General features: G+C 37.0%; 1 protein-coding gene across 1 annotated transcript in view; it reads right to left on the reverse strand.

Annotated features, from left to right (window-relative positions):
* The window catches only part of KCNH5 (potassium voltage-gated channel subfamily H member 5), a 295,393-nt gene that overhangs the window by 48,224 nt on the left and 230,120 nt on the right, over positions 1 to 17,049 (reverse strand). Inside the window, exon 10 of the mRNA XM_060620001.3 lies at positions 6,587 to 6,783. Coding sequence (XP_060475984.1) covers positions 6,587 to 6,783 — 197 coding nt within the window. The remainder of the gene's footprint in view (positions 1 to 6,586; positions 6,784 to 17,049) is intronic.

Consider the following 17,049-nt stretch of genomic DNA (forward strand, 5'->3'; position numbering starts at 1 on the left):
AGCTATGGAGCCTACTTGAGATTCTCTTCTGCCCCTCCCCTGCTCATGCTCTCTAAATAAATATACAAATAAATAGAAATGAACAGTCACAATTAAAATAAAATATAAAATAATGAAATGAAATAAAATAAAATAAAATAAAATAAAATAAAATAAAATAAAATAAAATAAAATAAAATAAAATAAAATAAAATAAAATCCTAATGCCAGTCATGTCATCATCACCTCCTGGAATCCCTCCCTGTGTCTTCCTCTGGGATGAGTTGGATTCATCTCCTCTATGACCCCCACCTACACTCTCTACCCTGAATGTAATCCTCTCATAGCATTTATCGGGCTCTGTTAGGATTTATTTGACTCTTGCTAGACGGCAGGCCCCTAGAGAGCAGGCACTGGGCCTTTTATCTCCATGACCACCTAGGTATGTAGTAGGGCTGTGATGGATGCATACTGATATACACTGAGCCAGCCAATACTCTCTGTGCCACACTTTGTCAAAGGGTCTTGTCAGAAAAGGTACCAAAAATAGCAAATAAAACTCCTCACTCATCCAAATAGTCAGTCTGGAGGAAAATATGTTCATGCTAGCTTGAAAGTGAAGGAAATATTTAGAAACAACTCAAAATCCCAACCACACTTAATGTGGCCATAAGTAAATGTTTAGCAGAGACCACACTGTTTGAATAAACAGAGTAGGCACAGTGAGCCACTCTCACCCATTAACCTGACGGGAACCCTCCTGAAACCGAGTTCCCAGATGCCAGCCAAGAGCCTGCTCTAGAAGCAGGTCTTTTAAAGCACAGCAGTCACACCTGCTCGTTAACTCTTTTTACACAGACAGTAAACTTCATTGCATCACAATTAGGCAGAATGAGCAGAAGTGCACGAATTGCTTCAACAGTCTGATTAAAATCCTTTACAGTTTAGAGATCACCTGTGCTGGCTGTGCCGCTTGCCTTTTCAGACCTGGACCTGAGGGTTGGTCCTCAAGTTAATAAGCACCATTTTGTCTGGGGCACCTGGGTGGCTCAGTCAGTTGAGCATCCGACTTTAGCTCAGGTCATCAGTTCGCGAGTTCGAGCCCTACATCAGACTCGCTGCTGTCAGCACGGAGCTCACTTTGGATCCTCTGTCCCCCTCTTCCTGCCCCTGTCTCACTTGTGCGCTCTCTCTCTCTCTCTCTCAAAAATAAATAAACATTAAAAAAGAAATTAATAAACACCATTCTGCCATTCCAGGAAATTGTAGCTTCACTTAATTAAGTACATAAATACATAACCCAAGTCAGCGAGTGAGCCAACCTTCCGCTGTTGCTCTCCATGCCTTTTCTGAATGTGTTTAAACTTACTGAAAACTATGGAATTGTGTTCCTATTATTGAGAAAAATACACCAACCCGTCCTTTTGTTCAACTTAGTTCAGCTTCTGACTGTCGTGTGGGGGTTCTTGATCTCCAGCAGTCTAGGGAAGCCTGTGTTGCTTTAAATGCACAAAATAAAATATATAGTATTGCAAATGGAAAAAAAAAACCATTATGTTGAAGTCCAGTTATCAAAATATTTAAAAAGAATTCACAAAAAATAGTCATCTGCGCTTTTTTAATGCAATAACCTCATCTTAGTAGCAGGTCTATAATAATTTCCATAATTATTAAGCAGTGATGAGCCTAAACACTTCAACAAGTACAATATAATAAGAAAATATCTATGAGTTCTTTTGGTAAAGAAATAATACTATTTAATAATACTAATATATACTAATAACTGTAAATAATACTATTTAATAATACTAATATATACTAATAATTATAAATAATACTATTTAATAATACTAATAATACTGTAGTATGTTAGCAACCTTCATGATTGAAGGAAAAGCTAAATTTCACTTAGAAAATAAAGAAAATTAAGATGTAATAATTTTTCTTATCCAAATTTACAGGCTTTAGGTAAAAATTTCAGGCTTCTACTATCATGAGATCAAGAGTTCATAAACTCATTCCATTTAGTTCACAAACATTTGGACCAAGAGCAAGCACACTTGGATTCATCAGTCTGGCATTCATCAAACTTGCATTGTTTGACCATGTTATCTTTAAAAAAGCCAAAGCAAATTAGTTACAAAACTAGTGTGGTTTTGTGTAAAAATTTGCACCTCTGGATTCTCTGGGGGAAAAAATATGCAGACCAAGCAACACTGGGCTGGCATTCCAAGGCAGTGTGCAACTAGACCAAGGAGCCCCTGCCCCTCTTATGTATGGTGTGAACGCTGGTCTTCAACAGCCACGGGAGCCTTGCCTCACTCATGCATTTCATTGACCTATTTCTGCAGCCACCTCTCGTGTATGGTATTTTCCATTGCATGATAACCCCTGAGCGGCAAGTAATAGAGATGTTTTCTAATATAAGGGGAAGAGAATTGTATTTGCATCCTCATTGTCCTTCCCAGTAATTGACACACTAAGGCCCATGGAAGCTACCTGTTTGTGTAGATAAAATTTTGCTAAAGCACAACTATGCTCACTTATTTACATATTATCTTTGGCTGCTGCTGTGAACTGAACTGTATCTCCCCAAACTTCGGATCTTGAAGTCCTAATCCCCTAATATGATATTTGACAAAGAGGTTTTGGGGAGCTAATTCGGTTTAGATGAGGTCATGAAGGTGAGGTCCTTGTGATAAGAATTCTGCCCTAAAAAGAGGCACTAGAGAGAGAACTTTCTCTCTCTCTCTTTTTCTCTCTCTTTCTCCCTTCCTCTCTTTCTGTCTCCCTTATTCACAGCCATGTGGGGACATAGAGAAAAGGCAGAGGTCTACAAGCCAGGAAGAAAAGAGCCCTTACTGGGGTACCCAGCTGGGTCCCGCACCTTGATCTTGAACTTCTTGGCCTCCAGAGCTGTGTGAAGTAAATTCCTGTTGTTTAAGTGTACAGTATTTTGTTATGGCTCCCTGAGCTAAGACAGCTGCTTTCACACTACAGTGGCAAGCCTGAGTCATTGACACAGAGATTCTGTGGCCTTCAAATCCTAAAATATCTACTGACTGATCCTTATCAGAGAAAGTTTGCCAACCCCTGCTCTAGTTGATGGATGGAATTACCAGTTCTAGTTCTAGAATTTGTATAGAGAGGAACTTAAGGATGGTTAGCGGGATCTATGTTGGCATAACAAATATCTTATCTTCCCGTAATGGAGATGGGGCAAGCAGCTAAAGCACTGACACACCCCCCATTATTGTGACCACCAGGAACCACACACTTTACAGACCTCTCCACTGAGCCACCTCATGCGCTCATGAAACCAGAGCTGTAATCCGTGATGGCTGAAAATCTGGGTTCCAAATCCACTCCCCCCAACTCACTAGGGACATGCCCTTAAATGATGGTTATGATAGCTATGGATATCAATAGCATACTACGGATGTAGTTTTGATTATGCAATTCACAACAAATGTGCAATTCACAAAAAATATTCAATGCAAGAATGCTTGCAATAATAGCAATAAGAACAAAATATCCTTTTATTAGGTTCACCTGAGTGGCTCAGTCAGTTAAGCTTTGACTCTTGATCTCAGCTCGGGTCTTGATCTCAGGGTTGTGAGTTCAAACCCCACGTTGGGCTCCAAGCTGGGTGTGGAGCCTACTTAAAAATATATATCCTTTTATTAATAGCTCTGTGGGGCATGAAGTGAAAGTGACTGAGGGAATGAGAAACTTATGTGTCTGTGGAATATTGTTGTGGAAAAAAATATATCAAGTATGTGACAAGCCAAAGCAACATGGTATCACCTAAAGAGTTAGGTTTTAGAATCAGACAGGGATGGATTCGAAGGCAGACCCTGACCCATAATTGATTTGGTAACTAGCTGTCCCCTTCCCAGAACCTCAGCTTTTTCTTCAATGAAGTGGAAATCATAGTGCCTCATCTGTGGGTTATTAAAATTTCATAAGATCACTTATTAAATAAAAAATGTGTTGAAGTGCACAGTTTTAAAATAGGCTCTGAAAATGATATTCTCATGAGTCACTAGAGGATATTTTCTGTTATTTTTATGAGAATACTTTAAAAAATTTTTTTTTAAATTTTTTTTAACGTTTATTTATTTTTGAGATGGAGAGAGACAGAGCATGAACAGGGGAGGGGCAGAGAGAGAGGGAGACACAGAATCTGAAACAGGCTCCAGGCTCTGAGCTGTCAGCACAGAGCCCGACGCGGGGCTCGAACTCACGGAGTGTGAGATCATGACCTGAGCTGAAGTCAGATGCTTAACTGACCAAGCCACCCAGGCGCCCCTTAAAATTTTTTTAATGGTTATTTATTTCAGAGAGAGAGCACAAGGCAAGGAGGGGCAGAGACAGAGGGAATGAGAGAATCCCAAACAGCCTCCACCCTGTAAGCACAGAGCCCATCGCGGGACTGGACCCCAAGAACCAAATCGTGAGATCATGACCTGAGCTAAAATCAAGAGTCGAATACTTGACCGACTGAGCCACCCAGCCAGAGAATTTTTTTTTTCTGAGAACAAAGTGACACTGACCGACAGCACACCTGTCCCCACATTTTGCCAAGTTATTGAGACCATCCATCAATTGAAGAAGGGCTGGAATTTATTTAAAAAAATTTTAAAAAACGGACACAGGTTGTAACAGGGAACAGAGTATATATAGGGAAGAAGCCATTTGATGTAACTTGGGCACCAGTACCTGTAGACGTGGGTGCACCACCCCCGGGTTCCATTAAAAAACACACAGTTTCCTGTCTCTAGCTCTCTTCCTAGCAGAGGTAATCATGCAGGTGTGTGCACTCAGCATTCACAACAGTGTGTGGGTGGGTGGGTGTGGTGTACATATGCTCAGATGTGTGAAAGAGAAAAAAAAAAAAGAGGCAATAGAGCTCTGTGATGGACTCATTCTGAAGAACCAGAATTTATTTTCTACTGGTAATTATCCCTCTTTGAGACCTTGCACTGCAAATATATCAGTTGGTTATTTGATATTAATCCCTCTGGGCCTGAGTTTCCCCATGTGTTTTGAAGGGAAAATAACTGTCCTTTTTTTCCCACAGGAATATTACAAACATCAGATGAGGTACTGTGTAAACAACATGCTTTGAGGAGGACAGTGATAAATAGGATCTGTCCTGAGGACCGTAACGATGATGGATAGGGGTTTCGGTGATCTCGCGGTGTGTGGGAAGACTCCAAAACTGGCAAAATTTATACTGGAGAAGACTTAATAAGATGTAAGAGTTTCAAATATCTAACGGGCTGCCTTGCAGAAGAGGAATTTGGCACTGGGGAAAGTAGAGCATGGACTAAAGGAGACTTATTTCTGCTTAAAAGGGACTCTACACTCACTGATGAATAAACAAGAAAATTCCACGTTTAGTTCATATTCGGTACCCCTCTTCCCCATTCATCACTATCTTCACTTTCAATTACATGTCCAAATCTATGTTTCACATATTTGTGTTTCATATACCAGTCACACTTGGCTGTAAGCTCCTTAAGCATTGCGGCTCTAGTCCTCGTGCTCGCAACAACTCCTTACGTTTTGTCATGCAGGTTGTGAGTGCTCAATAAACATTTGTTAACAAAAATATAACCTGAAAATGTTACTCAAATGTAGATCCAATGTTGTGACACAGCTGGGAGGAATATGACTCCTGCGGTCCTATCCTCTCTTAGAACCCCAAGTAGGGAGCTATATTGATTTGCTTATGTTCATTTCTCTGCTGCTGCAGTAGAGATGCTGATTTGTCTCATGGCTTGATTTTTCTCCTCCATGTTAACTAAAGGGAAAGTTCTATTTAAGGGGGCAATGGGAATGAAGCTTGCTATTTCAAAATACTTCACCATAGACAGGCAATTATTTTAGATGAAATTCCTTAAGTGCAGTTGTCCAAATGTGTATTTCATTCTTGGCAATAAAAGGGCCCTAGCCAATGTCCAATGACCCATAAATCATAGCTAGGGGATGTCTTTATGCAAATTAAATTTGTGTCATAGTCATCAATAAAAAAAGAAAACGTCCACAAAGATTGTATTTGCAACAGCAGTGCAAAGTTAAGGATTGCTATACCAATTTGTAGGACATGTCAGTGTGGCTAATTATTTTTTAAGATAGTATGCTTTGAAAGAATTCACAGGTAATAGGCTTTATGAATTGATCATTAAATGAGAAAGGATATTTAAATAGAGTCAGGAATATAAAATAAACATTCAGTCTGATTAACCTTACCAACTTAAAAAATCCACATAATAAAGTAAGGGACGCTGATGTTATTTTTACGGCAGTTATCATAAACCCCAAGAACTAATTATATTATAGTACAGTATGCTTGTTTCTCAACTCTGCCTTTCATTTTACTTTTAAATTATAAAGATTCAAGTCTTTAACCACATACTCAGGGCTTCTTCCCCCCTCTTAAAAAGGAAACAAAATATAAAGAAAGGAAAAGAATTATGTCACTTCAAATCAATGAGAATGTATGAGTGCAAAATGAAATACCTTTCACACCTCAGCTAATAGAGCATGACATATTAACTCTATTGATACTAATAAGGGGAAGTGGATACATGCAACATACCCGTTTCCTTAGATTACAAGTAAGAGTGAGATTCCTTGAGAATGAGTTTGCAAAAGCTGTATAAAAGTCCAGGACTTTGAGCAAGGCTTCTCGCTTGATGATGTGGAGGTCACAGTATGTTAGTGCTCGGACATTGGCACATGCGTGAGCGAGGGTGGTTTCCTTCCAGAAGATGTCTCCAAATACGTCACCTTTCCCTGGAAAATGGTATAAGATATGTATTCAAGTACCTATACTAGTTCTTATCCTAATCACTATTTTTATTCAGTTTCATATATGGTATTGATATACTAGCATAATTTAGAGCCTGAGTATATAACCCCATCCAGATACATATAACAATGTACAACACTGTCATATAATATGTAAAGTAACATCACCCTGAATGCAGTTCTTGATGGAAAATCTGGAGTGGTATGAATAAATGAAATACAACAAAGACAAAAATCGTATTTTAACAAATAGTTTCATTATCTTCTGCCATCATCACTTTTTCCATCTGACTAGAAGGAGCAAAGGTGACTTTTTAGTTTCATCCTCTCTTCTGCTTCTTCTGTAGAGATGACAGTAGAATGCAATATAGAAGGATCTGCTGTTACAGTATTTATAAATCTGGAACTGATTGCACATATATTAAACATACATTATTCAGCAACTAAGTCTTATGCTCCAGGCAGACTAATACTGGCCATGACTTATTCCCCAGGGATGCCTTTCCATCTCTCCTGAGCCAACCTTTATGCAAGGCCTCAGGGCCCAGCCCCGGGGGCTCCCCATCCACAACTACAGAGCCTAAGAAGCTGAGTTGGGGAAAACATGGAGACTCAGATTTGTTATGCTATCAACAGTTCCCTAAAGAGTGCTATACTGTAGTGAAATGTGGATATCTTTTTGAAATTCTGGAAATCACACAGAAATCAACTCTTCACTTCAGAGCAGCATCCACTGGTGAGCTGAACTCCACAGTTCATTCCAAACCAAGAGTACTCAGTTGCCCAAACAAGATGGGGATAAGGAAGACTCAGAAATTAAGGCACTGTGCCAAAGACATGCTTTCTATACTCTAACCACAGAAATGAGTAAATATCTGCTTTCATCACAAAGATTGAAGTCAGAAGGGACAAGAAAAAAGGAAGAAGAAGAAGGGAACATCTTATAACACTTCAGGCCAGCAAGATTATCAGAGAGAAAAGGCAACATGTAACCAGAGAAACGAGGGAGAGAGAGAGAGAGAGACAGAGAGACAGAGATTGAGGTTGAGTGAGATTACACATTCTTGCCCACATAGACAGTTTGGAAATCCTTAAAGAACCATGAGGCACTCCAGGATAGAAAGAGAAAACATGCATATATTGAGAAAGTGGTTAAAACTACCATGTGATCATATGATCAGCATAAGGTAACCATAATGGATATTTAATTAATCTTGAGCATTTGTTTCCAGACACTCCAAAATCTTCTTTTAGTTAGTGACAGTGACAATTCAACGGTCTGATAGTCTTACATTTGTCCAAGGAAGGTTAATTAGAGACCTGTGACCCAAGGTAAGTCTCTGGGGTTATACAGCATCATAGATAACCTAAGGGAGACTTTAGGTATAGAAATTTTAAAAATAAGCCCTACCTCCACTTACACAGATGAATTTTAGATATCTGTAAGTGGCATTATCTAAATTTTAAACAAGTAATTCCAATTGTAAAGAAACACATATTTATTCTAATTGCATGATCAGAAGTACCACATTTAATTATAAAAATGTTCATTGACTGAGCACTGAGTAATGTATGGAAATGTGGAATCATTATCTCGTACACTTGAAATTAATATAATGCTGTATGTTAATTATACTTCAATTTAAAATAAATAAATGAAAGAATATTATGCAGCACCCAAGTATCATAAATTGGAAAATAGTGACAAAAAGATGTTCACATTATGTAAAATAACAAAGGCAGAATATCAAATCATACACATAGTATGATCTCATTTTATGCACTCTACAAAGCAAGTGCACCAAAATGGTAGGTTCTCTCTGCCTTATGGATTCTGGATGGGTTTTATGGTCTTATTATTTCCATTTATTATTTTTTAATCAGAAGACATCAACAACTGTTATATTATCATAGTCCCTGGTGCTATGAAAGTAACAGGGCTTCTAAAGGGCTGCTTTCATGTACCTCTTGTTCCTTTTACTCTATCGTCACTGCTATACTCTCTATACTAGGTTTTTCCTTGAAAAGACAGAAGAAGGATTCTACTTCTTTCTGATTCATTTCTGTGACCGTTTCTCAAACTATCACTTATAATACAGCCTCTGACCTATTTATAAGTGCTCAGTACACTTCAGCTATCTGATTTTCATGTGCAGTAACTACAATGATAATCAATGTTTTTGACTAAGTAATTTCACTTCCAGGAATCAATCAAGATTTAGGACCAATACATGGAATATTCAGTCACAACCCCAGATTGGTAAGACAAACAAACAAATAAATGAATAAAATATCCAACTATGGAAAGCTATCTACATATCAAGCATCAGTTCACATAGAATTAAAACTGTCTTTTGGAATAATGTGCAAAAATGCTTACCTTATAATACTAAATGAAAAAATAAAGATACAAAGTATAATATAATTTTGGTTACAACTACAATAAAGTACATAAAAATGAAACCAAAACTCCCAGACTAAAGTAATTATCAATTAAAAGTACTTTTTCTTATTTTCTTAAAATAAAATATTCATGACAAAACCAAATATACTGTATTTCATTATTCTATGTTATTCTATAGAGGACATGTTATTATTAATTGATAAATTAATTAACTGCTGAAATTAAAATTGTGTTAAAAGCCAAAGGGGGAGTGCCTGGGTGGCTCAGTCAGTTAAACGTCTGACTCTTGATTTTGGCTCAGGTCATGATCTCATGGTTCGTGAGAATGAACCCCACATCGGGCTCTGCACTGACAGCTCAGTGTCTGCTTGGGATTCTCTCTCTCCCTCTCTCTCTCTCTGCCCCTTCTCCACTTATACTCTCTCTGTCTCTCTCAAAAATAAATATAAATAAACATTAAAATAAAGCCAAAGGGATACAAGACTAGAAGAAAGTGCATTTAAATAATTATAGCAACTGGCTTCAGGTAATGTGTTTATTTTTTCTTCTTTCTACTTTATGTTTTCCAAATTTTTCTGTAATGAATCTGCCTAATTTTCATTTAAAAATAGCAAGCTCCTTTCACAGATGTATTTCCTTACCTATTTTAATAAAACTGAATTAATAAAATATGTAAATAGATCTACAGAATAATAGATGAATATTCATTGATTGATTAGTGTATCATCAATGAGTAAAATATACCCCATATATAAATGAATTTCCCATTGCCAACATAGACCATTTTTTAAATATTTTTATTTATTTTTGAGACAGAGAGTGAGGTAGGGGCAGAAAGAGAGGGAGACAGAGTATCTGAAGTGGGCTCTGTGCTGACAGCACAAAGCCTGATACAGGGCTCAAACTCACCAACCGTGAGATCATGACCTAGCTGAAGTCGGACACTTAACTGACTTAAGCCACCCAGGTGCCCCCAGACCATTTTTAATTATGGAGGCACTCAAATGTCTGTTACATATTTTACCTAACTGCTGAAGTTAAATATGTCTGATACATATTTCTATCAAAAATTTTAAATTATTTATTTTTTTCATATCATGGATAAATAAAAAGCCTGTGATGTGGAAAGAATAGCATTAAGCTAGAACATGAACTCATAAGGGCAGGGAATTTTCTCTGGTTCATCCACTCTTGTTATTCCCCAATTCCTAGAACAGTTCAAGCAAGAGCTAAACAGATATTTTTTGGAAAGAAAAATGTGAATGAAAAAAGGGGAGAGAAGAAAGACACAGAAGAACAAATTGGGAAATAAGACGTTCAAGTTAGATGTGAGGCTCTACCTGTAATAGTGTGGCCTAGATCAAGTTATTCAACTACCTGAATCAACACCTGTTGCTTTGACCCTAAAGCGAACAAGATGAACAAAAACTAATGTTTAAGGTGTCTCTACATCTATAACTCTATGGTAATTCAACTAAAAATCATCAATTTGTATTTTCAAGATAATATTTTTTCTATGTCAAATTGGCCAAAAAAAAAAAAAAAAGACTAAAATCTAGGGCCTCAACTCCAAATCCTCAACTTGAATCCCAACTGATTCAAGCAAAGTAAAATTTACCCCTGCTCCTCCTCTTAAAAGAAGTTTAGAGAAGCATAGCAAAGTTAATAAATGTGGATAATTCAGCCCTCAGCATTGGAACTCACATTGCATAATAAGCAATACTAATTGCTGTATAACATAGAATTTCCATTAGGATACACATTGATATAATCAATCATTTTAAAGTGTGTTTGCTTTATCCAGTTATCTATACCAATTTATAGTCACTTAATTCACAATAAACTTTTATGGCACTTCTGGAAGATGTGTCTTGTAAATCAATTAATTAATTTACCATTCACAGTAGAGCTGACTAACGTTCTTCTCCAAGGAATATTATGCATATCTACACTGAGTAATCAGAAATCACAGATTGTAGAGACATGGGATCGTGCATGGAATATCCAGTAGCTGCACAAGTTCAGATCTGGGTCCTTCTGTTCGTCTTCGTGGCTATAGGATATTTGATGCTAGTTTTTAGGTCAGCTCTCACTGGGTGCAAGTAGTCTCAGCTATAAACATTTCAGGGCTTGAGAAAACTAACCTTCCCCCAAAGCCCTAAAATTAGTAGAAAAGCTCACACTCAACATGAAAGTTGTTGTTTGGCCTATTTATATATTCTCAGTTCTTTGCATCAAGTCTTATGAAGTATTTCACTTCTAAACCACAGGAAACAGGACAGTAAAACAGGAGCGAATTAAAGATTCAGAGACTATGAAACTGGAAAATGTAAAGACAAAACAGAGATGACAAGTAACAATATAATTAAAGGAGTAGTACAGACCATGGTATATTTAGGGAGTATGATCCCCTGAGGTGCTGGTTTTATAGTCAGAGCTTTTTAAAAAATTTGAAACACATTATTTGGTGGGTTAATGAAATGGATAAAACAAATGCATTAAAGTTATTTCAGTTATTCATCAGTGAGTATAGCTATCTAATATAGCCAATGAATCCCTAAAAATACAGCATTTGAAACGTAGGTCATTCCCTGTCTGGTGTAGTCATGGCTCTATATGATGATTCTTCTATAGAATGGACCTAATCCCTGTATTCACTTTTATCATTAGTCAGCCCTTCACTCTGATTATTGCAGTAGGCTCATAAACTTTATTATGAATACATATGCATAAAAATATTCATTTATACATGAACAACACTAGGAGTTTTAGAATTATGTGATTTTTAATGGACTTTGACTATAACAACACCTAGTGTCATCCACTAATGTTTTAAAGGCATAGAACAGAAACAACAAGATGATGAGTGTTAAAATTAAGAAATTATATAGGTGTAGTAGAATAGAATCTTTTAAAACATTTAGAATTGATGCCTGCCAATCTTTGGTGATTGATGCCCAAGGTCATTCTGTTCAAAAATTATAATGGATAAAAACCTGAAGACACTTTTAGAGAAGCAAATAATTCTTATATACTAAAAAAAACCCACTGATGTAGCTTGTAAATTTTTATTTATACAAAGAAAGAGTCAAATAGCTCCTGTTACGCAGATGTAAAACTAGAGTATCCCGTATCAATAAGCAATGAAGGCAGGGAAGGAGAGTGGGAACAAGACAGTGATGTATAGGTGGGTGTAAGAAAGCTGGGAAAATGCAGATGAAGCTTTCTGTAAGTGGATGTCTCAACCTCAGGAAAAGAAAAGAGCAGTAAGAAAGGAGGCTTCATGGCCCCACCCTGTCAAGAGAACAGCAGCACTTAAGGGAAGGGTAGAGGATTCAGCCTAAGAACTGAGACAAGTCCCAAGGTCAGAACAGAGTCAGGGATGGAGAAGTAAACTCTACCTCTTCTAGGAAGGAACTGCAAAGATTTGTGGCCATTCTTGCAATCCTGAGGCATTCTTGAAAGCTTCGTTTCCAATTTCATACCTCCCAACTAGGTAGACTCTGAACTCTTCCAGGGCCCAGAGGAAAGACTGGCAAGCAGCATTTAAGATCCCCATCTTGTGTTCTGAGGGCTCCCGAGAGACACCCTGAGCCAGTTATCCCTGGTCCTAAACACCTGCCTGGCGGTGAACCAGTCACTATGAGGACCATATTTTTAGATAAGTAGATGATTAACCACCTCATAGTCATGTCATATTTGGTGCAGGATTTTTGTTACACTGGTGTGGTATTTAACAGTGTTGTTAGAAAAATCTTTTTTTAATAAAAGGAAACAAATTGGTGACAATAACATAAGCACTATATTTTCTGTCAATATTAAACCAAATAATTGTATAATTTCAAAATTCTATTTAAGAATAGTTAACAGGAACCCATGGGGGAGGGGAAGGGAAAAACAAAAAGGTTAGAGTGGGAGAGAGCCAAAGGCATAAGAGACTCTTAAAAACTGAGAACAAACTGAGGGCTGATGGGGGGTGGGAGGGAGGGGAGGGTGGCTGATGGGCATTGAGGAGGGCACCTGTTGGGAGGAGCACTGGGTGTTGTATGGAAACCAATTTGACAATAAATTTCATATATTGAAAAAAAACTTATTTGAAGTTAAATAAATTTTAAAAAATAAAAAATAAATAAAAAATAAAAAATAAAAAAAATAGGTATGACCTGGGGTGAATCACCTGATACCATACTGCACAGCCTCTGTTTCTTCATCTTTAAAATGACTATAGTAAATACTTGATTCACAGAGTCGATTAAATGATTTGATATAATAATGCATATAAAATAATGAGTACTCAATGACTATTGGTATTTGTATCAGCCTCTCAAAGGGGCTGAAGTGCATTTTTCAAAAATATACTTTTGATAAGAAATATTAAAAGCAAAATGTATGTGTAGATTTTAAATTTTACTTAAGCATGGGGAGGGGTTTCTTATTTACTAACCACAAATATGGTTTTTATTTCTTTAAGCCCCTTTTAACTCTTGAGTGTTCATTTTCTTAAAATTTTGTTTTAATGTTTACTTATTTTTGAAAGAGAGAGAGAGACAGAGAGACAGAGCATGAGTGGGGGAGGGGCAGAGAGAGAAGGAGACACAGAATCCTAAGCAGGTGCCAGGCTCCAAGCTGTCAGCACAGAGCCCAATGTGGGACTCGAACTCATGAACTGTGAGATCATGACCTGAGACAAAGTCGGATGCTTAACCAACTGAGCCACCCAGGTGCTCCTTAAGTGTTTATTTTCAGTAAAATTAATTCTGACTTGCAGACTATTTATTCCAGTTGATAGGGAAAGTAATGCTACTTTTAGGAATCAAAGCTAAGTCCCCTTCCAAAGAAATAATTTCAACTTTTCCTACCATGGCCAATCACCATGGTATAAATTAGATTCTTTCTTGATACTGGGAATTCCTGATGTATAACAAGGAAGGAGTGTTTTATTAAAGAGTTTTAAGTGACCTGAGATATTTAACATTTGGCCTGCTGTATTCTCCTTGTTCAAAATGCCCAAATGGTAGGAAACTTCCTGCAATTCAACATGGTGTGAAAACACAGTAGGGCAAAGTAATGGCTCAAGTCAGGCTGGAAAGGAAACAAGAACAAAATGGCCTCAGAGGCCATGCTAAAAGTTACATTTTATCCTCAAGTTGCTAAAAAGTCAATCTTAATGAGAAGACCACATGGTAAATTATGTTTTAGAATGAATATTTTGGTGGCCACATAACAAAGAATTGGAGGTTGAAGCTGATGACAGATTGTGAGCTCTCCAGGCCTTTCAGATGGCAGTCACAGCCCAGGACCAAGCTTTTAAAAGCAGTCACCATGTGAAGGGGTATTAAGGATAAGATAAAGAGATAACAAGGTGATAGAATCAACAAGACTTAGTTTTGAAGGATGATTGGGAAAGAATTTGAAATTGAGTCTAAACTACTAGACTGTAAAGACTTGCATTTTATCCAAAAAATCTACAGGCTGAAGAACTCTAAGTATATAATTTGAACCATACAAATGATGTCGGAATCACTACTTTGAAAGTTTAAAACAAGACAAGCATGTAATTTTTTTAAAGCAAATAACTGGCTTGACCTTTATAAAAATGTCTGAATTCACCATGTTCATCATCATAATAATGTATAGCAAACCTACCTGGTTCATAGTTCAACATCTCGAAACAGAAACATGGATGCAAAAGAAAATAACTTTGGGGGCTTAGGAAAAGCCCTTTTAAGGATTTAAAGTGTGAAACACTTGACTTCTAATAGCAAGTACGGGAAGAAATCTTAACTGTAGCATGAAAGTCACATTTTCGCAGGTTCTCAAAATAGCAAAATATTATTCATTCACATCTTAGAATTTTTTTTCTTTTTGGAGTAAAAATAAGCAGATTTTGAATTTTGAGCACCATAATTTGTAAGTTTTATTTGATAACACAAAACTCTTAACTCAGGTACTAGAAATTATTTTTTTATTATTAAGGTTATTTAATACTGTCATTCTCTGCCTCACTTCTGCTCTCTGCCCTAACCCCATAACAATATCTAACCCCTCCATCCAAACTACATAAATAAGCATAACTCTCTCGGGAATTTGAATTTACAATTAGAAGACTTAGATACAGATTGTTTTAGATTAAGAACTCCAGCTCTATGATTCTCATCATCAACAGACCCAGAAAAGACAAAATGTGAATGCAGCAAAACAAATATCTTGGGAGCCAGGTCTATCGTTCACAGGGAAATGTCATTTATATAGCCCTTAAAGATGCAATATACCTCGCTGAGACACTTAAAAGTAACCTGGCTGTTTTGGCCACACCAGTAAATCTGTTCACATTAGGTAATTATAGGGTAGGAACTAAAAAGCAAGAAGATACTAAAGAATATAAAATATTACATATGCATCATGAACTTAATTTGGAATTTTTTGTGTCTCATAAAAAGTGGGAAGGTCAAAAAGAAAAAGGTGGAGGTGTAAGAACTGAAAGAGCTTCAACTTGGAAAAAGACATGAAAAGCAATTATCTTCACCTGCCCTATTTAGAAAAACATCTTGAAGCCATCCTTCAACGTTAAAAAAAGAAAGCACTTTGTTGACTACATTTTTAATCTTTCCACTAATTAGTTATGGTTCAGAACGTATTCATTAAACACTTAGCATTTTTGACACACTAAAGAATTATGTACCTACCAAGGGACTGTTGAGAGGCAAAGATCCAAAAGAATGAAACTGCACCTGTTCTTTGGATTCAGCAATTTTAATTAATTTTAAAATGACCTCCCTTCTCTACCTTTCAACTGGCAAACGAATCAATGTAAAAGAGAGAAAATCCTGTTTATTTCTCCTATCAGACCAACTGAGGTAAATCTTCATTTTTCTGAGCTATGCTCGGATGTGAGACATGTTTTTTTCTTTCTGTCTCTTACATAAGGCAAAAAGTCATTAGACCTGATGAAAAAGGACACATTTCAATGCTAAAAGCCACAATTCACAATGAAGATACAACAGTTATGAATATCTGTGCACCAAATAACACAGCAGCAACCATGAGACAGCACAAACTACAGGAGATACAAGAAGGCACAGATAAAACACATTAATAATAAGACACTTTAACATGCATATATCGTGTTTTTCACAAATTTAGATTTGTGCCAACACCATGTTAAGCAGATCTATTTACCATCATTTTTCCAACAGCATTTACTCACTTTGTGGTTTTTTTTAGGTTGTATCTATTTATCTATTTTTTGAGAGAGACAGAGAGAGAGAGAGAATATGCAAGTGGGAGAGGGGCAGAGAGAGAGGAAGAGAGAGTATCCCAGTCAGGCTCTGCGCTGTCTGCACAGAGCCCAATGCCAGGCTCAAACTCACAAACCATGAGATTATGACCTGAGCCGAAACCAAGAGTCTGATGCTTAACTGACTGAGCCACCCAGGCACCCCTATTTGCTCACTCTGTTTCTCTGACTCAAACGTTAATAATTCTCACAATACTTCAAACTTTTTCCTTATTATTATATGTTATAGTGACTTGCTACCAGTGATTGCGACCCACTGAAAGCTCAGATGATGGTTAGCAATTTTTTTAGCAATAAAATACCTTTCAACTGAGATATATACTTTTTTCTTAGACATAATGTTGCACACTTTATGGATTACAGTATAGTGTAAACATAAATTTTATATGAACTGGTAAACCAGAAAATTCACTTGACTCACTTTATTGAGATACTTGATTTTTTGTGGTGGTCTGAGACCAAACCTGTAATAACTACCCAAGTATGCCAGCAGAAGACCTAACCAACTTACTAAAAAGGCAGAAAACCCAAAGATATTTATCAAACTTCA

This window comes from Panthera onca, chromosome B3 (assembly GCF_046562875.1).
Source record: "Panthera onca isolate mPanOnc1 chromosome B3, mPanOnc1 haplotype 2, whole genome shotgun sequence".
Taxonomy (NCBI): Eukaryota; Metazoa; Chordata; class Mammalia; order Carnivora; family Felidae; genus Panthera; species Panthera onca.